General features: G+C 38.7%; 1 protein-coding gene across 5 annotated transcripts in view; it reads left to right on the top strand.

Moving 5' to 3' along the window:
* Positions 1–23,823, top strand: part of ATE1 (arginyltransferase 1) — a 183,678-nt gene that overhangs the window by 58,547 nt on the left and 101,308 nt on the right. For all 5 annotated transcript variants that reach the window (XM_025396388.1, XM_025396385.1, XM_025396387.1 and 2 more), the window contains one exon: positions 2,492–2,524. In XM_025396388.1, coding sequence (XP_025252173.1) covers positions 2,492–2,524 — 33 coding nt within the window. The remainder of the gene's footprint in view (positions 1–2,491; positions 2,525–23,823) is intronic.

The following is a 23,823-nucleotide window of genomic DNA, read 5'->3' as shown; positions in this document are numbered from 1 at the left end:
TAACTGAAGTGAAAAAACAATGGGTTTTACTGATGCACTAATAAAGAGATGGCATTTTTTGAAATCTTTTTCATGTTGTGGGAATAGGAGTGTCAATGTGTGTCTTGTGATTTGTTATTCTGTTTTTACTGCTTTAGGATTGAAAACTTTTACTTATGTATTTCACATTTTGGCGGCTTCAAGCAGGGTGAGAATTTTTTAGGTCTGTTTTGAAAAAGCTGTGACACAAATGTTGGACATATACACATGCCAAAAATGTGTATAAACTGTTGGAACTTCAAGGAGACATTAGTTTTTATAGACAGCATTTATATTCTTGTCTTCATTGTTATTTAAAGTAACTTCCATCCTAATTAATGCATCAATTACTACTGAACATGACTTGCTTATAAATTCAAAAGTATGTGTATAATATTAACATTCACTTTTGGGGAAAAGTGTAGAACCCTTCAGTATCAAATTTCTGATTTTAAAATCAAAATTTACCATGCCTCATTTTTCTCCACTGTTAAAACTGGCTAGGCTTTGAACTGGCACTTTTTATTCTTGGGAGGAAGGGTAGAGATTGTCTCAGGTTGGGCTACAATGAAAGAATCCAAGGCCACAAAACTTGCATTTTAAATTTCATTAAAATTATTTGCTTCATGTCAGCATTAAGAAATCTTAAAATTTTGGTATACTTTGCACTTTCAGAAAGTTATCTTAAGAGTTAATATAATCAAACTGCATATTGATATATAAATTAAGAAAAAATTCTTACTGTTTGCATTTTTTTTCTTTTCTTTCCTTTTTTTTTTTTGCTTCCTACTGAAGTGTTTACATTTTGATATACTGTCAACTAGGGCCTAAATGATACTATTTAATTGAATGGCTTTGGTATGCATTAGTGATATTCTAAGAATATATTTAGTGTTTTTGGTGGGAGTATGTGATATCTTTTTAAAACTTATTATAGAAAACCTTAAACATTTACAAAGTAGATAGAATCAGGTGATGAACCCTAATCTCTTGTCCTCACTCATTTAATATCATGTCTAGTCTGTTTTATTTGTTTTTTATTTTTAGGACAGTCTCGCCCTTGTTGCCCAGGCTGGAGTTCAGTGGCGCGATCTTGGCTCACTGCAACCTCTACCTACCAGGTTCCAGCAATTCTCCTGCCTCAGCCTCCCAAGTAGCTGGAATTACAGGCGCCTGCTACTACACACAGCTAATTTTTGTATTTTTAGCAGAGACAGAGTTTCACCACGTTGGCCAGGCTCGTGTCGAACTCCTGACCTCTCTCGGGTGATCCACCCACCTTGGCCTCCCAAAGTGCTGGGATTACAGGCATGGGCCACCCCACCCAGCTAGTCTTTTTATTTTATACTACTACATTTTACTTTTCTCCCTACTTCTCCAATGATCATGAAGGGAATCCCAGATATCTTATAATTTCATTGATAAATATTTCAATGTGTAACTCTAAAAGAGAATACAAGTTATTTGTATTCCCTGTGAGTACTAGCTTTGTTGTGGAGAGGAAGTTCATGAGTGCTTGGAAACAGGCCTGTCATTGTGTTTTATTGTAGTTAATTTGCATTTAGAAAGATCAAGAGTGTGTATTATTTGGGTGTTATTACAGTAAATCTCAAAGGATTTGAAATGTTGAATCTGTAAATAACATCTCTGAAAACATTATGAATTACCATCATGTGTATGCATGAAGTTATGTGACAGTCCTTGTTTCAGAGGTATCCTACAATTTGCTTTGTCATTTGTTTCTGTCCGCCTCTATAATCTGTTTATTTAAATGCTGATCATATAGCATTTAGTTTCAGGTGATATTCTATATTCCTCTATGTGTGTCATAAAAAGAAAGAGAAAGGTGAGAGAGAAGGGAGAAAGGGAGAGAGGAGGAAGGAAGGAAGGAAGGAAGGAAGGAAGGAAGGAAGGGGATATGGGACTGAGAAAAGAGAAAGATCAGAACAGGGTAAAGACCACAGATGAGATGCCAGATTGTGGAGCTAAAACCTCACCTTCTCATTCTCACTCACCTGACCTCTCTCTTGGTCTTTCCTCTCCCCTTTTCTTGGTCTCCTCATTGGTTTGTATCTTCTTCTCTTGGCATTTACTGAACTTTGCCTGTCAAATTTAGGGTCAGGAAGATTGCTGATTTTTTTCCTTAAAAGGTGTTTTTATTATGTAGGAGTTGTGAGATAAAATTTAAGCAAACTATTTTAGGACTGATTTGTTGTGCTTTATGTGCTTTTATACAGAGTTTTAAGAATGTTTATTGAAAGGAATTCAAGTAGTTAGGTGCCTCCTATGGACTAGGTTGAACCTTTCTATTCTCTGGATGAATTTTATGGACGCATGAATTTTCTATAATCTTTGGGTTCACTTTAAGTGGATTTACTGGAAAATTGTATAATAATTTTTTCTTTTTCTCTGTGTTTGTTTTTGCTGTTTATTTACTGGATGAAACGGATTCTGTTCAAATTTGACTCTGCAGTTCACAAGATTCCTTTGCAGTTCACCCTTGGAGGTAAGAGTTACTCACTGACCTTAATATTAGAATTGGTAATTGAACACCATTATTGACATCTTTCATTAGGCATTTATTTGATAATTTAGGAGTGCTCATTTTGGTGTGACACATATATTCTTCAATAACAGTAATGGAGTGAGTTACTGCCCGCTTTTTTTTTTTTTTTTGGATAAAAGTTTCTAGAAGTTATATCAGTAGCAATTCACCTTCATGACAGGTTATTGCCTCTTTTTAAGTATATTTTTTTTCTCAATAAGTAGAGAGAAATCAGTCCTTTATTTTAAAGAGCCTTGTTGTATCGTCATTACTCCTGTTTGTTTAACAGCAGCCTTATGTTCTATAAATTGCCATGGTATTAAAAGAAAGCTGGAAAAATCAGAGGCAAAGGCTGTCTTCAAGGAAGTTTCAGTTAGAGAGAGCACTTTAAAATCCATGAATGGACAAGAGAAGAGCAAAGTGATTGAGCTGCTATTATAACAAGGCAATATTCTGGGTTCTTCATTCACTTTTTCATTTAATCCTCATCATGGTTTTCAATGTAAAACTGAGAATCCAGTGATAAAATTGTGAGATAAAGAAAAACTATTAGATATTTAGAGAACTAGATATCGTTATGAGCTGCAGTTGCAGAAGAACTTGTAGATGATCATTGAGACTTGGAAAAGAAAGTAGAGAAAGGGTGGAAGCAGAGTTATGTGAAGAGGTAATGGGACTTAGAACCAAAACTGGGTAAGAGCTTGCCTTCACTTACTAACCATATGACATTAGGTAAATCACAACTGCCCTGAGCCTCATTTTTCTTATCTTTTAAATGCAAATAATAATTCCTCTCAGATGAGGTGATGGAAATGGGAGCAGTTATAAACTATGCTAGTTACATCATGGCACTATTTTGTGTTCTCCTCTTAGGCTTCAGCTCCACGCGATGAGACTCTGTTCCTTGCCTTGCACTTGTCCTTCCCTTTGTGCCTATTGTTTATTTCATTTTATGCTTTTCCCATTCCCAACTTGTTCAAATCATATTCCTCTTCAGGGTTGAGCCTCAATACCGTGTCCTTTCTGAGACCATTTCTGCTTTTATAACATTTTATTTGATTATTGAGACTATTACTGCTGATAATGTGGTGTGGCCCACAGTGGCACATTGAAAACGTGTGGTAGCCAGCTGAGTGGTCACCAGGAGAAATGGACCAGACCAGTGGGGGTAGTCCCATCCAGACTTGGTCACATTGTCTGAGTATCCAGGATCAACGGGGAAGCAGAATGGTATAGTGGAAAGAGCCTAGGCTTTGAAATGAGAGAGGCCTGAGTAGCCCACGGGCAAGTCATTGACTCCTGAGCCCTTTTTCCTGATCTAAGAACGGAGATAATAATACTTACAGGGATATTAAAATTAAATGAGATGATCTGTGGCAAACACTGAGCACAGTGTCTGGCAGATAGAATTTTAATTAAGAGTTAGGTGTAAAGTGAAAACCAAACCATAAAAAGTTGAAAACAATATAAGTTTTATAGCCTGCTCTATAGTTATGGAAGCACTTTCTCACTTCAAAAGCAATGGAAAGTATCAAAAAACAGAGTGAAAAAATTAATTTGATTATGTAAAGACTCATAATTTTGTACATGAAAACAAATGTAGCTAAAAGGTAACTTGGGTAAAGTATGATGAAAGGGTTTTACTTACTGTAATGATCTTTTAGAAGCAATATGAATTTCTTTTTCATAAAATTTGGTTGGATTTTTATCAGGTAATTGATAAGATAAAATACAAATGGTAATAAATGTGTGTTAAATGTTTAATCCTATTAATAATAAAAGAAATGTAGTTTAAAATGACAGTGATCTACAATTTTTTTTTTAACCTATCAAGATATCTTATTTTTTAAGTGAATGCTTGACAAGATATAATGAGATGGGATGTTTATGAACTTCATCCTTTCTAGGAAGCAGTTTGGTCACATACACTAAAAGCTTTATATACATCCATACCTGTGGTTGAGTAATTGTATTCCAAGAATCACTGTCAGAGAGTTCATCAAAGATGGGGACAAAACTTGCATTAAAATGTTTATGACAGCATTATTTATAACGGTAAAAAACTGTAAACAATCTAAATGTACAACAGGAACAGGTCAAATAAATTATGACACAGCCATATGATAGACCACCCTACAACCATTAAAATGGAGATTGTGTATATGTGTTCATGAGTATATATTGATGAATAACACATATAAAATACATTTGATATATTGAGAGGTAAAAGCGTGATGCAAAATTATACATGCAGATCTCAGTTTAAAACAATTTAAGTGCACAGAAAAGTAGAAAGGAGCTGCATAAAATGTTAACAACTACAAAGTGCTGTTGTATCCTTTACTTTTCCAGTAAAGGGCCCACAGTAGGTAGAGGTGCATTGGTAGCTTTTTGGTAATGCTTCTTGTAATCAGTGTTTGATAGATGTACATCAGGGGAGTCTCTTTGATTTGATGTGGAAACAGCGTCTAACCTTGGAAAAAAGGGGCTGGCAGGAGCTTAGATGAGATAATGTTGATAATGTGTAATGCTGTGCTCTCATTTTAGCAAAAGCTTAGAGGAATGAACAGGAATAAGGGTTTTTAGCAGAAGGCAATTAGGCTGGGTTGGCTTTCCTATACAGGGACCAATAAGGAGGCTTGAGCTTGATGTCCACTTTACTGGGGCAAGTAGCAATTTAAGGCTGTTACTCACCAATGGCAAAGATACTTCTCAGTAAATCTTAACAGTTGACATCTCTCAAATGTAAGCTCATTGAGAGAGGACCCTGTTTTTCTTGTTTTCTTGTTTTCATTCTTAGTATATGTAGAACATAGTAGGCACTGAGTCAATAAATATTTGTTGAATGAGTGAATGAACAAATGAATGAATGAATTTTGTGGGGCTGAGACTGAGAGTAGCAGTCTTTCATCCATAATTTGGCAAGACTCAGCTAAAAGTAGACAAGTTTCAGTATTTACATTTTAGTATGGTTAACAGTCTGTCTTCCCAGTTAGATTGTAGCTACTTAAGATTGAGAGCTTTGTCCTTTGTAATCTTTGGATTCTCTCAGTTATAGATAGGTCTTGGAGTGTACTTAGAGTACACTAGCTGCAACTAGAGTATATAGAGTATACACACACATATATATATGTGTGTATATATATATTTTTGATACAGAGTCTCGCTCTGTCACCCAGGCCGGAGTGCAATGGCACAATCTCAGCACATTGCAGTCTCTGCCTTCCATTTGAAGCAATTCTTCTGCCTGAGCCCCCCAAGTAGCTGGGATTACAGGCGCCTGCCACCATGCCTGGCTGGTTTTTGTATTTTTAGTAGAGACGGGTTTCACCGTATTGGCCAGGCTGGTCTTGAACTCCTGACCTCAAGTGATCCACCCGCCTCGTCCTCCCAAAGTACTAGGATTACAGGTGTGAGCCACTGTGCCTGGCCACAAATATATACTTTTAAATTACATATTACTACTCTTGTTAAGTATTGGGAATATATGTGTGGAAGCTTCAATCTTTGGTGAAAAGTAGAAGGGAAAGTATCCAGAGTTTAATGATAGTTTCTGTCTGCTTTCATCACTTAATGATCTGGAGTGGTATTTACCTTGGTTAATTATCTTTTTTATTACTGGGTTTATGACATTGGAGAGGAAGAAAAATCAAAATTAAAGATGACCAATATAAGTCTCCTTTCTTGATGGGAAATATTTTGCAGGCTTTCTGTTGGTATTTTTCTAGTTTGCAGTTCCACAGGGGCCACTTGAGGGCTTAAGTTAGTGGCAGCTACCCTTAAGTCTTCACTAGCAGCACTAAGCCGGTGGCTGCTGTTCCTTTGCCACCACATAGCACCTGAGAGCCAAAGCAAAGGCAAGGCAGGAGAGTGTTGGGAGTCTCTGAATGCTTAATTTTGCCATTAAGCTTGTGACTTAGCTGGAGAAGGAAAATTACAAATATGGTCTATACCCAGCACCTTCTTTTAATTTTGAATAGAAGTCAAATTATTCTGGCAGAGATATTAAAATACATGAGAGTTGCAGTTGAAAACAAAGCTGACTTTAAACTTCACTTTCTCCACAATGGCTACTATGAGTGAACCATGTCCCTTTGTTGTAAGTCCTAAACAGTTAACTGCCACATGAATCTAATGAAATTGTCAGGTTATAGTAATTACATCAGTAATTTGATATGTTGTCATTTGAATGGACCATATGTGGAGAGTCAGTTACTTCCCTCTGTGGGGCTGACCCTTTTACATTCCTGTAAGCTGAAGACTAATAGAGCTCATTAAGCTTTATGGGAAAAGAGCTTTTATCACCTCGTCAAGTAAGGCAACATATTTCCATTAGATCCCTAATTTCGGGTGGCTCTGTAGCTGCTGATATGTACTCCCCTGCTAGGCTTACACCGGACCCTGGCCTTAACAGACATTTTTATTGACATTTCTAAGTCTGAATTACATTTTGTGTGGCACCACTTACAGATGTCTTCAATTAAATGTAGGTAAATAAAAGGGATTATATATCAGAGCTCGAAAGATTCTTGAATTTCTCTTCTGAGTCAAACTTTGCCAGCCAGTCCAGTAGGGCGCAGTCTCATTGTCACTTTTGTAGGTAGAGAGCTATAGGAGAGGCATTTATAACACAAGTTAAACCAGGTGTGAATGTAGGTCACCTAGGTTTCTCTTCAGGTGTGTCCTTCTGTTTCTTCGTTTCAAAATTTTCTGTATTAATAGGATAATAGCTTACTGATAAGTTAGCACCTCTAGTGTAGATACTGTGCTTTCCACTCTCCTTATTTTAATTCTTACAGAATGTCAGTGAGGTAGATATTCCCAATTTTCTTATGAAGAAAACTGAACCCAGAGAGGTAGACTAGGTAGGTGCTCAATATCACAGCTACTAGTATGTGACAGTAATCACAAGATAGGAAGGAAGTAGAATGTGGTTAAGATTCTAACATTACATGAAGTGATATGATAGTATTTGAAAGAAGACAGTGATTAGTTAGGGAGTATTTAGTAAGCCCCAGAGCAGGGTTTCTCAACCTTGGTACTCTCAGCATCTTGGGCTGGATAATTCTTTGCTGTGAGGAGCTGTCCTGCACATTATGGAAAGCTTAGCATCTCTGGCTTCTGCTCACTAGATGCTGGTAGGACCCACCCCCCTGAGTTGCAACAAAATGTCTCCAGACTTTGCTAAATGTCCCGAGGGGAACAAAATAGCTCCCTGTTGAAAACCATATCCCTAGAAAAGCCTTAAAAAAAAAAGTACAAAGAGGTATTGTTAATAAGCCAATTTAATGATAAAATGTTTTCAGTCTAACAAAAGACAAGAAAAAGTGAACAAAAAACATGTGGGACAGATAGAACAAATAGCAAGAAGGCCCAATTAAATTCAACCCTACTGATTATGATGGTACTAAATACAAATGGTCTAAGTGAAAACTCTGCTTCATGGTAATTTCTGTTTCTGAACGTCTGCATGTTCAACACTAGCCAATGGTCATACATCAGGGGTCCCCAGTTCCCAGACTGAGACCGGTAGTGGTCTGTGGCCTGTTAGGAACTGCGACACTCAGCAGGTGAGCAGCGAGTGAGCGAGCGTTGCTGCCTGAGCTCCACTTCCTGTCAGATCTGGGGTGGTATTAGATTCTCATAGGAGTGTGAACCCCTTTGTGAACTGCCCATGTGAGGGAGCTAGATTGCGTGCTGCTTATGAGAATCTAATGCCTGATGATCGACTTGGAACAGTTTCATCCCTACACCTTCCCCTTCTCCCCTCTGACCCTTGTCTATAGAAAAATTGTCTTCCACAAAACCAGTCCCTGGTGCCAAAAAGTTTGGGAACTACTGTCATACATTAACTAATGAGCATTTTGGGAACTGAATTTTAAATTTTTAAAATTTGAGTTAACTTAAGGCTAAGTGACCACATGTGGCCAGTGACTATACTATTAGGGCAGATTGAAACATTCCAATTACAAGTCAGAGATTGTCAGGCTAGATAAAAGGAAAAAATCAACATCCATCTTAAACACGAAGACGTGGATGGGTTAAAAGTAAAAGACTAGTGTAAAACACTACTATACAAATACTTATCCTAGGAAAGCTGGCTCATGCCTGATCCTAGCAACTCAGGAGGCTGAGGCAGGAGGATCACTTGAACCCAGAAGTTTGAAACCAGCCAGGGCGACATAATGAGAACCCCCATCTCTAAAAGAAAAACAAAAATATTAGCTGGGCGTAGTGGCGTGTGCCTATAGTCCCCGCTGTGAGAGAGATTGAGGCTGTGAGAGAGACGGAGGCTGTGAGAGAGACAGAGGCGGGAAGATCATTTCAGCCTTGAAGTTTGAGGCTGCAGTGAGCTGTGATTGCACCACTGCAGTTCAGCCAGGGCAACAGAGTAATACCACATCTCTAAAAATAAAAATGAAAAAAATTTAAAAATTAAGAATTTTAAGTCAGAGTGACTGTATTCTTATCAAAGTAGACTTCAGGGCGGCCGGGCGTGGTGGCTCATGCCTGCAATCCCAGCACTTTGGGAGGTCGAGGCAGGTGGATCACAAGGTCAGGAGTTCAAGACCAGCCTGGCCAATATGGTGAAACCCTGTCTCGACTAAAAATACAAAAATTAGCCGGGCGTGGTGGCGAGTGCCTGTAATCCCAGCTACTCGGGAGGCTGAGGCAGGAGAATCGCTTGAACCCGGGAGGTGAAGGTTGCAGTGAGCCAAGATCGTGCCACTGCGCTCCAGCCTAGGTGACAGAAAGAGACTCTGTGTCAAAACAACAACAACAACAACAGCAGCAGCAAAACAAAGTAAATTTCAGGGCAAAGATGGAAGAAAGAGTGACATTTCATGGCAGTAAAAAGGTCAGTTCATCAAATGAATATGCAGTAATTTGAAATGTGATCCACTTAACAGAGCCTCAAGATAACAAGAAATAGACACTAATAGAACTGAAGGGAAAAGTATAGTAATTGGGGACTTCAGGACAACCTTCTCAGTAATTGATAGAACATTTAGATAGGAAATTAGAGTAAAATAGGAGGCATGAACAACACTACAACACAACACTACAATACAACACAGTACGCTCAAGAGTAGCAGTGCATGGGGTGTTGGCTAGCCATATGTATACCCCCCTTTAATTGCATGCAAATTAAGGAGTGCATTATTCAGAAATCTCTGGAAAGGGCGTAGTAACTTGCGAGTGTCGCCATGGTCTTTGTAAACTGTCATGGCACTGGTGGGAGTGTCTTATGCCAATGAACAGCAAGGGCAATGAGAGGACACTTTTGATGCCATCTGCTGGTTCGTGCTGGTTTTTTCATTTCGTTCTGTCGGGACCGGCAAATAAGTCCTACAGGTTTCCTACCTCAGTAGTATTTGTTTGGCTGTTAGGAAGGAAAGAGGCCTGGCGTGTTAGCTCATGCTTGTAATCTCAGCACTTCGGGTGGCTGAGACAGGTAGATCACTTGAGCTCAGGAGTTTGAGACCAGCCTGGGCAACATGGCAAAACTACGTCTCTACAAAAAAAAAAAAAAGAAAAAAAAAAAATTAAAAAAATTAGTCAGTTGTGGTAGTGTGTGCCTGTAGTCCCAGCAATTCTGGAGGCTGAGGTAGGAGGATCACTTGAGCCCAGGAGTTCAAGCCTTGATCACACCACTGCACTCCAAAGAAAGAAAAGAAAGAACCATAGGAACCTAACCATCTCTTGAGTCTGTCAGTGTATGAAGTATCATTGCTTGGAGTAGCTGTAGATATCAAGGTCTCTCCAATGGCTAGAATTCAGAAGGAATGGCTGTTACTCAAAACTGGGTCCTGTACGTAGCTTGCAGAGGCAGCAATAAAGGGACGAGGTGGACGAAAGGTTGAGTTGTTAAGCTGAGGAAGGGAGTTAATTTTACTGAATGAGGAGAACACCGAAAATAAAATATCTAGAGAGCTGGCCCAAATTCAAGAGTAGTGGAGATAAGGCTAGGAAGAGGACTGAGCTGGTGAATTGGGGGAAGCTTTTACCTGCTTTCTGGTCTAAGGCCTGGGAGGCTCAGCTGTGTTTAAAGAGCCAGGTGCAGGGAACAAAGAGGTAACTACTTGGGGGGCTAGACATCTTCAGAGAATAATTGGCACTCTGCTCTTGGTACTGAATTGAATCAGAAGGGGAAAGCTAGGCTGTGGCTTGATCCATTGGGCAAAAACAGAAAATAAGAGTACATTGTTGTTACTCTAGTCATGAGGGCTTACGGTACTTCAGTTAGTTTTTGGATGTGACCTTATAATTGAGTCAGTGTAAGTTGCAGCCATATATCTCATGATATCAACTGGAAGTCTTTTCCTAGAAACCAATCCCATATGATAAATGTACCAAAGTTGATTCTGAGAATAAAAGAAAGTACACTTAGAGTAGAAAACTAAACATTAAATTAAAAAATGCCAGGAGTTTCCTGGCTGAAGATTTTCCTGCTTGGGGCTTGGATTAGTATAGGCATCTTAAAATCCAAGGCATTCAAGACATCTTTTGGCTGGGTCAGTCTTCCTTTAGCAAGTAGTGGTGTTGCTGCAAGCACCTTTCAGTTGTGTTGAAAATTAGGGTCATCTGCCTTGACAATTTTCATTGCCCATTAGATGTGCATGAATGCTTCAGAAAATGTTTGAATAGTAAATTCTGGGGTGGATTAGTTTCCATGGGGACGTCAGTCTTGTTTGATGTTGGCAGTCATTGAGTTCTCAGTCGGGGTTGTCACTCTGGGATGTATTTTTCCCTCATAAGAAATATTGTAAAAGCAGGAGTCTCAAATTGAACTGACGTTAAGTAAGGGCTCACATAAGGACAGTTACTCTGGGTTCTCAGGTGCTTACTAGAGTGCTTAATAGACATTGACTTGTAGAATTGAGAAGTTTGGGATTCTGTTACTTAGCCTTTTTGACAGTGCCTCACTACAAGTCTTTTTGTTGGATAATTAGGATTTAAAATAAAACGAAATGTCAAAGTAAAGAAAATAAATAACAGCATCCTGATATTTATCTATTTGTTCTGCAGTAAAAATGCAGAAGTAAATTTCTTATTTCTGTCCAACTTATTAAAAACATTTACTGTACTTCCTTTCTCAATTACATAAGCTTGGCAAAGTTTCTTTAAAATTTTTATTTCATTGCTTCTAGTATTAAGTTGTGAATGTCAGGGTAAACCTTTTTGCTTTCATGGAGACATTTAAATTCAAAGAACGACGTCATTGAGAAATACATTTCTTTGTTCATTCTTTGGTTTAGTAAGTGGCTAAAATCTCTTACCTCTTATGTTGACTAGAGCACGTTGATACACTGTGATTGTGTGTTGGCATGGTGGACTGCAGAAGCAGTGTCCAGCGAGGCAGACACTGAACTGAGAGGTGGGAATTTCAGGCTTTGGTCTTTCCTAGCATTCCCCTAAATTGGCTTTGTGGCCTTGGGCAAGCCCCTTAGTCACCCTGACCCTTCCTTTTCTCACTTACAGAGTAAGAGTATTCCAGATAAAGAGGTCCCTCAAAACTAAGTGAACTTAGCCAACATGTCAACATGTATTATACCGTTTTCTTACTCTTAGATATTATGACCAAAGCCCATAAAATTCACTTCCCCAACCTACTATACTTTCTCAAGTTTTGTCTCCACTATGCTGTTTTGTTCTGTAATAAGCTGCCACTTTGGAATAATCCTACTCACATTTTCCTTAAAAAGCAAGTCTTTTTTTAAAAAATTATTTTTTATTTTCTGAGATGGAGTCTCACTCTGTCGCCCACCCAGGCTGGAGTGCAGTGGCACGATCTTGCTCGCTGCAACCTCCGCCTCCCAGGTTCATGCGATTCTCCTGCCTCAGCCTTCCGAATAGCTGGGATTACAGGCACCTGCCACCATGCCCTGCTAATTTTTGTATTTTTAGTAGAGACAGGGTTTCACCATATGGGCCAGGTTGGTCTTGAACTCCCGACCTCAAGTGATCCACCCACCTTGGCCTCCCATAGTGTTGTGATTACAGGCATGAGCCACCACGCCTGGCCTAAAAATCAAGTCTTACACCATTACTCTGCTTACACAAATGTATGTCTCTTATTTTTGCCCTTAATATGGCCTGAACCATCCATATTAATTACATCTCTTAAGAAAATAATAAATTTTCTTTCATAGGGAGAACTGGGAGGTAGCTCATTGAGAAGTAACTTTTATATGAGCATTATAACAGACTGAGAAAGTTTGTAAATGTCACAAATTTCACAACTTTCTTACATACCCTTTCTTTCTTTCTTTTTTTTTGGAGATGGAGTTTTGCTCTTGTTGCCCAGTGCAATGGCGCGATCTCAGCTCACTGCATCCCCCACCTCCCAGGTTCAAGCTATTCTCCAGCCTCAGCCTCCCGAGTAGCTGGGATTACAGGCATGCACCACCACGCCTGACTAATTTTGTAATTTTAGTAGAGACGGAGTTTGTCCATGTTGGTCAGACTGGTCTCGAACTCCCAACCTCAGGTGATCTGCCCGCCTTGGCCTCCCAAAGTGCTGGGATTACAGGCATGAGCCACCACACCAGGCCCTTACATATCCCTTTTATACATTCTTATGTACATTTTAAAGTGACAACGATGAGCATGTTTATTGACAGACCCCAAAGATGTAGCTATTCTGTAGTATATAAAGGAAAAGTAGGTAAACTTCTAATTATGGTCATTATTTTAGTGTTTGTTCCTACTTAGAAACTATTCAGGTAGCCAAAGATTATTTAAGTTGTTGATTTACATTAATTTACATTTTAAAATTACCTAAGGATCTTCAAAATTATGGTAAGACAACCCAAACCAAAATATATAAAAATGTTTGTCATTTGTTCAGCATCACGAGGGGAAACACAAAGCAAAACCAAAATGAGATATTACTTCATACCTATTAGGTGGACTATCATCAAAAAAATGGAAAATGGTAAGTGTTGGCATGGTTATAGAGAAATTGGAGCTCTTGTGCATTGCTGGTGGGAACATGAAATGGTACAGCTGCAGTGGAAAAATGTATAACAATTCCTCAAAATATTAAAAGTAGAATTACCACGTCATCCAGCAATTCCACTTGTGCATATATACACACACAAAAAAATAGGGACTTGAACAATATAGCAGTGTTCAGAGCAGCATCATCCACAGTAGCCAAAGGTAGAAGCGACCCAAGTATTCATCAGTGGATGAATGGATAAGCAAAATGGTATATAGAGATGATGGAATATTATTCAGCCTTAAAAAAAGAGGGAAATTCTCAATCACACATGCTGGATGAACCTTGACAACATTATGCTAAGTGCAATAAGCCAGTAACAAAAGGACAAATATTATATGATCTACTTACATGAGGTACATAGAGTAGTCAAGTGGCTAGAGATAGAAAGTGGAATGATAGTTGCCAGGGGCTACGGAGAGGAGAGAATGGAGAGTTAAGTATTTGATGGGTACATAGTTTCTGTCTGGGATGATCAAAAAAATGATGGATTGCATGGATAGTTACATGATAATGTGAATGTACTTGATGACACTAAACTGTACACTTACAAATTGTTAAAATGGGTACCTAGGTTGATTCTGTTTCTTTGCCGTTGTGAATAGAGCTATGATGAATGTATGAGTGCCTGTGTCTTTTTGGCAGAACGATTTATTTTCCTTTTGGTATATGCCCAATAATGGGATTGCTGGGTCAAATACTAGTTTTAGTTCTTTGAGAAATCTCTACACTGCTTTCCACAGTGGCTGAACTAGCCCATCAAAGGTGGAGTGGATAAAGAAAGTATAGTACATTTACACTATGGAATACTATGCAGCCATAACAAAGAACAAAATGATGTCCCTTGCAGCAACATGGATGCAGCCAGAGACCATTATCCTAAGCATACCAACACAGAATCAGAAATCCACATGTTCTTGCTTTTAAGTGGGAGCTAAACCTTGGGTACACATGGACTTAAGGATGGGAACAGTAGATGCTGGAGGCTGTGATATAAAGAAGGGAAGTGGGGCAAGGGTTGAAAAACTAACTGTTGGGTACTATGCTTACTACCTGGGTGTTGGGACCATTTGTATCCCAAACCTTAGTGTCATGCAATATACCTGTGTAACAAACCTGCCTCTGTACTCTGAATCTAAAATAAAAGTTGAAATTTAAAAAACCCCAAAGTGAAGTAAACAATGAAAATAAAAAAGTGGTTCAAATAAATTTTATGGATATTTTACTATAAATAAAAAATGTTTAAACAATGTTTATCAGTATTATAATTATTTAGTTGAACACAAACTTACATTTTTCAAAATCTTCAGCATTACAGAGGTATGATGTTAGCTTTTTTGATTAGTAAACCAATGAGTAGTTTTGGAAGTTCAGTTGAACTATTCTCATTAGAAACCAACCCCTATATAGGCATCCTTCATTTTGTTACGCTTCATTGCATTTCTCAGATACGCCGTTTTTTACAAATAGAAGGTTTGTGGCAATCCTATGTTGAACAAGTCTGTTGGTGTCATTTTTCCAACACCATTTTTTGGCACTGAAATATTTTTAAATCAACATATATATATTATATTTAGATGTGCTATTGCACACATAATAGACTACAGCATAGTGTAAACAGTGTTCATTGGAAAACCAAAAAATTTATGTGATTTGCCTTATTGTGATATTTACTTTATTGCAGTGGTCTGGAACAAAACCCACAGTACCTGCAACGTATGTCTGTATTATTACTATTATCTTTTTGAGACAGAGTCTGGCTCTGTCACCCAGGCTGGAGTGCTGTAGCGTGATCTCGGCTCACTGCAGCCTCCTCCTCCTGGGTAAAAGCGATTCTCCTGCCTCAGCCTCCTGAGTAGCTGGTATTACAGGCACCCACCACCACACTCGGCTAATTTTTGTATTTTTAGTAGAGATGGGGTTTCTTCATGTTGGCCAGGCTGTTCTCCAACTCTTGCCCTCAAGTGATCTGCTTCCCTTGGCCTCCCAAAGTGCTGGAATTACAGGCATAAGCCACTGCGCCCGGCCAGGTATGCCTGTATTATTTTTAAAATCCACTCATGTATTATACTTAATACTAATAATTCTGAGAAAAGAGATAACTATTTTTCCCCTCAGACCAAACATTTTAAGCTAGCTTTATTTATCCAAAGATTTACCTTAGTTATGTATACTTGGATTCTTTTTCTTTTTTTTAAATTTGAGATGTAGTTTTACTCATGTTGCCCAGGTTGGAGTGCAATGGTGTGATCTCAGCTCACTGCAGTCTCCGCCTCCTGGGTTCAAGCGATTCTCCTGCCTCAGCCTCCCAAGTAGCTGGTATTACAGGCGTCCACCACCACGCCTGGCTAATTTTTGTATTTTCAGTAGAGACCAGGGTTTCACCATATTGGCCAGGCTGGTCTCGAACTCCCAACCTTAGGTGATCCGCCTACCTCAGCCTCTCAAAGTGCTGGGATTATGGGTGTGAGCTACTACGCCTGACCTATACTTGGATTCTTAAAAATGTTTCTGAACTAGCAGTTTCTGTTAAGAGTTTCCTTAGTTTCTGTGAATTTGGAGAATAATTTATATACATGCTTTCTTATCTCTGTAAATCAATTTTACAGAGCTCTTCTGTTTAAGAACTGTAACATGTAATTTATTAATACCCTCTGGAGGTAGGAAAATACTTCACACACAATGAGAAATAATGGCTTTTTCAAATTATAGATGCACAAACATGTAGAAGGCTTTTCGCTTCAGTTCTACAACTTTAGCCATAGATCACAAGTAAACACAGAAACTAATCGTTTCAAATCTCACAGGAGCTGTTCTCCTTAATTAATTAACTCACAAATATACAAATAGACAGACAAAAGGACTAACAAACCAGATTCTCCGTCATCTGTCATCCAACAGAGAATAGGTTTCTGTCATCCATCCAACAGAGACCATAAATGAAATCCACCTATTACTGTTGCAGTCTTGCCAGTGTACCACGTTTAAGTCTTGTCATCTGAGGTAGTACCTGGAGTTCTTTGTCTCATGACCAAGAAAATTAAGGAGCATGGACACAGAGTGAGATAGGAGTGAAAGTTTAATAAGTGAAAGAAAAAAGCTGTCCACAGCAGAGAGGGGTCTGGGAGAGGGTTGCCATTTTTACAGTTGAATATGAAAGCTTTTATAAGAATCACCCCTCATCTCTGTAGCTGTTTGTGTAACTTCCCTTACCTGTGAAGCTGTCTGTGTAACTCCCCTTAATCTGTGCAGCTGTGGGCATGTCTTTAGGAAAGCACAAAGTATCGCTTCTCTTGGTTGTGCAACTGTGGGTATGTTTTGGGTAAGGTCCACCCCTCCCCGTGCAAGTTCCCATGGAACCCACCGTGTACGTTCCTGAAAAGGGGAGGAAACTTTTTCCTGGGAGCCCATGGATTACATCAAGAACAAAGGCTTCTACGTTGGGCCTTGCTTTCTTACCTGTGCAGCTGCAGCCTGAGTTATCCCCAGGTTGCTCTATTTGTGCCTGCAGCTTGATTTTTCAGGGTGTTTCTGTGTTTGAAGGAGTTTTACCAAAGATGTATCCTAACTGTCTGACCGTTTTTTTTTTTCCTTTCTCATTACTACCATCATTGGGGATAATGTATTGGTCATGAGTGAACCAGAAACACAAAGGCACAAACTTAGTGGAGAAGGAGAAAAATACATGGAGAAACATCAAAGTTAGAGCTTTATGGCTGCATGGGCATCTCTTTGGGAGCCAAAGAAAAGTTGTGTTAGGGGTGTGTTTCTCATTTACTTAGCTCCATCACGTCTACTTGAGCTTCTCGGTGGATGACCTCCAGAACTGCTGACTATAATTTTTAAAAAGGTAAAATTGTGACCTTCATGCAAATAGAGAGGATGAACACACGCCACATATTGACTCAATTAGTGCAAAACCAGTAAGGCATTAAAACTGGTACAAAGAGCATTTAAGAGTATGTACAGATACTAAGATATATGCATGTGATTTAATAGGAGATTGAGATGAGATTGCTAGATTAGATAAAAACAACTGGTTATTGTCTTTCATGGTGGTAAACCATAACCGTTGGGCTTATTTGTTCCCGCCGCCCCCCACCCCTGCCCTACACACAGAAATCTACAAGTTAACCTCTGCACCTGCAGAGTTGTAAAATAACCCAGTCAATAGAAAATCAAGCCTAGAGCTTCACTGAAAGAATACCCAGTGCTATAGTCTGAATGTCGGTATTCCCCCAAAATGCGTATGTTATAACCTAATGCTTGGTGTCATAGTATTCTAAGAGGTGAGGCCTTTTGGAGAGTGATTACGTTATATGTGCTCTGCCGTAAATAATGGGATTATGTGCCCTTATAAAAGTGGTTGAAGGGAGCTACCTTCCCCTACCATCACGTGGGGAGACAGAAGGCACCATTTATGAGTAACAAACCCTCACCAGAGATCGAATCTGTTGGTGCCTTGAACTTGCACTTCCCAGCCTCGAGAACTGTGCACAATATATTTCTATTGTTTATAAACTGCCCAGTGTAAGGTATCTTGTTATAGCAGCCTGGATAGACTAAGGCACCCAGTAATTACTCTTTTCAGATAATCTTTCTACCACCTATTTTTTAACAATAAGTTGAGTATTCCTTATCTGTTCTGTTTAATAATTACACATTAAGTATTCCATATCTGAAATGCCTGGAAGCAAAGTGTTTCAGATTTTGGATTTTTTCAGATTTTGGAATATTTTCATTATACTTACTGGTTGAGCATCCCAAGCCTGAAAATCTAAATTCTGAAATGCTCCAGTGAGCATTTCCTTTGAACATTATGTCAGTGCTCAAAAAGTTTCTGATTATGGAGCATTTTGGATCTTGGATTTTTGGGTTTGGGATGCCTGACCTGAGCTAGTAATTCTTCAGTTTAGTGTTTTAAAACTCTTTTGATTATAACATTAATGCATGTTTATCTAAAAATTCGGAAAATAGAGAAAAGAATTTAAAAATTACTCATAATTGCTTTATTGACAATATTAAATTTATTTCCCCCTGTCTTTAGTGTTTAATGGTCAGCCAGAAAATTAGGAATCTGTTACACTTGATTTTTAAGTCACATATATAAAACTATGTGATACTTTAACAGCATTACCAGTTGTATTTTCCAAATTAATTTTATTATTTTTTTTCATTTCTTAACTGTAGACTGTTATTTCAAAATTTTATTTAGTTTTGGTGTTTTAAATCATAGACTTTGAAGCCACAGTGGCTTAGCACATCTTTGTATTTCTATTATTTATTTATTTTTTTGAGACAGAGTCTCGCCGTGTCTCTCAGGCTGGAGTGCAGTAGTGCGATCTGAGCTCACTGCAACCTCCGCCTTCCAGGTTCACGCCATTCTCCTGCCTCAGCCTCCCGAGTACCTGGGACTACAGGCGCGCGCCATCACACCCGGCTAATTTTTTGTATTTTTAGTAGAGACGGGTTTCACCGTGTTAGTCAGGATGGTCTCGATCTCCTGACCTCGTGATCTGCCCGCCTTGGCCTCCCAAAGTTCTGGGATTACAGGTGTGAGCCACCACGCCCGGCAGGTTCTGCTCTCTTAAAGTCCCTGAAGACTTTCAGTCTTTGAACTTCCTAGTAAATCCCCTCAAATACTGGCCTGATGCCTAGCATATGACTCTCCAGTCTCCTGTTTTTTTGAGCCTTTACAGTGTTTTGGGCATAACTGAGGTACAGGGAAGCAGGTGGGTAAAGAGACAGGTACACTTTATCAGAGTAAATATGCACCCATTTTGGGAGCAGTTTGGCTGGCAGCCAGAATTAGCCTATTAATATTGATGTCATTTCTACACAGTGCCTTTGGTATTATACCACGTAGGTCATTAATCACGGAAGTCATTCCTTTTCTCCCCAACATGTAAGGTGGTTTTTCTTTTGTATAGGTAGAAGTGAGCTTTATTATTTTTTTTCTTGTTATCAGCTAAATCCTTGAAATTGAGGAACTTCTGAAAAATTACATTAATTCTTCCACATATCTGAAATATGCAAAACTGCAGACTGGTAAAGATAAACTAAATATTGCTAATCACATGACAGATTTATGTATGAGGAAATTAAAGATAACTGCTGTTTAAGTAACTTTGCTATTAAGTTAGCTACTGATGTAATTTTGTAGATACGATCTTAGGATGTACTATTCAGACCCCTGAAAACCAAAAATAAAAACTGACCTGGCCAGGCGCGGTGGCTCACGCCTGTAATCCCAGCACTTTGGGAGGCCGAGGTGGGCGGATCGTGAGGTCAGGAGATTGAGACCATCCTGGCTAACATGGTGAAACCCGTATCTACTAAAAATACAAAAAATTAGCCGGGCGTGGTGGTGGGCGGCTGTAGTCCCAGGTACTTGGGAGGCTGAGGCAGGAGAATGGCGTGAACCCGGGAGGTGGAGCTTGCGGTGAGCTGAGATCATGCCACTACACTCCAGCCTGGGCGACAGAGTGAGACTCTGTCTCAAAAAAAAAAAAACCAGAAAAACAAAAAAGAAAACACGGACCTAAACTTTTTATAGTCTGCAAAGTGCTTTTATTTGTATATTGTTGTTTCTCACAGCTAATGACAGTTGAGACTGACCAGTAGTATGATTCTTGTTTTAACAATGCAGACATTGAGGCCAGGCGTGGTGGCTCACGCGACAGAGCGAGACTCCTTCTCAAAAAAAAAAAAAAGACATTGAAACTTTTATTTTTTTATTTTTTAATTTTCTGAAACAGGGTTTTGCTCTGTTGCCTAGGCTGGAGTGCAGTGGCACAGTCTCGCCTCACTGCATCCTCTGCCTCCTAGGCTCAAGCAATCTTCCCACCTCAGCATCCAGAGTAGCTGGGAGTACAGGCATGTGCCACCACACCCGGCTACTATTTTGTATCTTTAGTAGAGACGGGGTTTCATCGTGTTGCCAGGCTGGTCTCAAACTCCTGGACTCAAATGATCTGCCCACCTCAGCCTCCCAAAGTGCTGAGATTACAGCTGTGAGCCACCATACCCTTACCTAGACACTGAAACTCTTAAAAGAAGTTAAATTACTGTCTTAGTTAGTTCAAATAGCCAGAAAAGTATACAGTGGAGTTAGGGCTCAAATCCAGATCTTTTGACCTTGAATTCTATAACCTGATCACTTTCTATTTGCCACTTACAGTTGGCAGGCTCTTCTTCTACCTGTATTTCCAAAATGGATGGATATCAGTGATTCTCAAGAGTGTGGCCTGGTAATGCCTGAGGCCCTTTCAGAGGGTCCACAAGGTCAAAATTATTTCATGATACCAAGACATGATTACCTTTTTAACTAAGGTTTGAGGAAATACAGCAATCCCATATATCGAAGTAGAATTCTCAAGGCAGTAAATAGAGAATGGTAAGTGAGTTAAGGAGGCTTCTCTAGGAATGGATGACTGAGCCTCCTGGAAAACTACATTAAGGGACTGTTGTAAGACGTAGCTCTTTGGGACCTAGTTGGGGTGGGGTGGTAGAGGAGAGTATAGAGAGCTGGAGGATACCCCTCCGGTGGGCTAAATAATTTGTATGTATGTATTGTTTAGTGTTGATTCTTTTTTAAAAACAGGTTCATTCTTGGTGTTTTTTAGCCTCTTTGTGTTAGGACATGTAATGAAATGCTTATGTTGTTAATTGCTGATGGAATACTCAATGCAACAGTATGGATAGGTGGAGGTAATTCACCAATTCATTATTTGGTAGTGAGTTTCCAGTTTTTCTCTATAACGAACAATACTACCTGACCACTCTTATAGATAAATCTTTGTATTGATTCTTCAGTAAGGGTAAACTCCTAGCTGCAAGATGACTAGATGGGTGTGTGTGTTCATAGGCGAACATCAGACATGTTTGTTAAATCAGTTTATGGTATTGGAGGGTTGGCACTGATTTTTATTTTTATTTTTCCTGAATTTCTTAGCTAGGTGTGAGTGATCTGGGGGTTCTGGCTGCTCCAGCTGCAAGGAACACAAAGAGAATCAGTATCTCAGGCTCACCTCCAACTCATTCTCCACAGCTGCCATGTACCTGTTGAAAACAATTGTACTGATTGGCTTACTAGTGAAATTGAGAAGCGCAGATAATTATTAACCAAGAGTGCTGAGTCGACCAGTTATACTTTTAGGAAAATGGCCTCTGACCTGCCTTCCTTGGATCGTCTGTGAAGTGATGGGAGGCGGAGTAGATAGGTATATAGCTTGTTGTTTCCTAAGTAATTATGAGGCAGCCCATATCTTACAGGAAGTGCCCTGCAGTTGGGGAAGACCCCAGCTTCCACCGGAATTGAGAGATGGGAGTAATGTCTGTGATAGGACAAATTGGTTATGACTGGACTCAGAGGAGAACAAACCTGTGAAGTAACTGAAACAGGTTTTCAGATGGGAGGTCCGGGGGTGAGAAACATGGTGAGAATCAGAAACTGAGAAAGTAAACTGCAGGTTGAACAAGTATTTCAAGCTGGTACAATAAGTAAGACTGATTTATATTTAGGATTAACAGAGTGCATTGGTTATTTAATAATGTGCTTATTGAGATTATACTTATGTTCTTTTTTTTGATAGCTGCAAAATAGCTTGCTGAGATTTTGATTGTGATTGCATTAAATGTATATATCAACTTAGGAAAAACTGAGGTCATGACAATATTGTCTTCTAATCCATGCACACATAATGTTTTTCTGGTTTTTTAGATCTTTGATTTCTTTTGTCAGAGTTTTGTAGTTTTCTGTATATATTTTGTTTGATTTATAACTAAGCGGTTCATTTTTTGTTGTATTGTAAATGGTACTGTATTCTTAATTTCAGATTCCAGTCATTGTTGGTATATAGAAAAGCAATTGCTTTTTGTATATTACCCTTGTATTCTGGGATCTTGCTATAATTGCTTATTTCGGTTTTTTATTGTTACTGATCTTTGTTTGTTTATTTTAACCTACCTCAGTCACATTATCTATAAAGAAAGATAGGCTTTTCCTCCTTCCCAGTCTATACACCTTTTATTTCCTTTTCTTATTGCACAAGCTAAGCTTTCCAATATGATGTCAACTAGGAGTGATGAGAGAGGATATCCTTACCTTTTTCTTTCTTACTAGTAAGTTTGCTGTTAGCTGTGGGTTTTGGGATATATATTATTTAACCAATTGAAAACACTTTCTTCTGTTCCTAGTTTGTTAAGAGTGCTTAGTCATGAACAGGTGTTGGGTTTTGCCAGTAATGTTTGTTGCATCAATTGATATGATCATATGATATTTCTTCTTTTGGCCTATTGATGTGATGAATTACATTAATTGTTCATTAATTGCTTTTTAAAAAACTGCTTTTCTAACGTCAAGCCAGCCTTGCATACCTCGAATAAATTTCTCTTTTGTTCATGGTATAATTCTTTCTATGTATTGTTGCATTTGATTTGCTAATATTTTGTTGGGGATTTTTGCATCTGTGTTCATGGGAGATTGATTTGTAGATTTATTTTCTTGATTTTTTTGCTTGGTTTTGGTGTTATTCAACCTGTTCTCATTTTTCTTTATTCTCTTCTAGCTTTTATTCCTATACATTCTCTGATTTTAGCTGTGTGAAAATGATGCACAAGTAGTAGTGTATTTGTTCACTTGAATTAGTAATGTCTAACATCCACTCAGTCTCCAGGAAAGCCTGTTTTATGCTACTTGATACTGTTCTTTACATGGTTTTCATTTAAGACCAGTTATATTTAAAATGTTGAATTTTAAAATGAGACATGTCATTTAACTAGCTATATTTACAGGAAGATGGTTATACTCTGAAATCTCTAGATTTTTCCTGTGAAGTTATAGTTGAATTAAGATAACAATGAAGAATAACTTTTTTTTTCCTTTGACTAATAAGGAGAAGTATCATAGTCCCTTTTACTTACCCAAGAGCTCTCACCTAGAAGATATAATGGAATTGTGTACCTTCTCAGAGCTGGAGCACTCACAGAACAGGCTTGACTGGCAGTATCTCACCCTACCCTTTTCTTTTATGTTCCTCATATTTTTCTCATGCATTTCTTTCCTAACTTTTGTATGAAATAGAAGAACATAGTTTTTATGTTTTTATTTTATTTATTTTATTTCAGTAGGTTTCTGGGGAACAGGTGGTGTTTGGATAAGTTCTTTAGTGGTGATTTCTGAGACTTGAGTGCACCCATCACCCAAGCAGTATACCCTGTACCCAATATGTAGTGTTTTGTCCCTCACCCCCCT

This window comes from Theropithecus gelada, chromosome 9 (genome assembly GCF_003255815.1).
Source record: "Theropithecus gelada isolate Dixy chromosome 9, Tgel_1.0, whole genome shotgun sequence".
Classification (NCBI taxonomy): domain Eukaryota; kingdom Metazoa; phylum Chordata; class Mammalia; order Primates; family Cercopithecidae; genus Theropithecus; species Theropithecus gelada.
The sequence above is the reverse complement of the archived record's forward strand: the minus strand, read 5'-3'. Positions and strand labels throughout refer to the sequence as shown.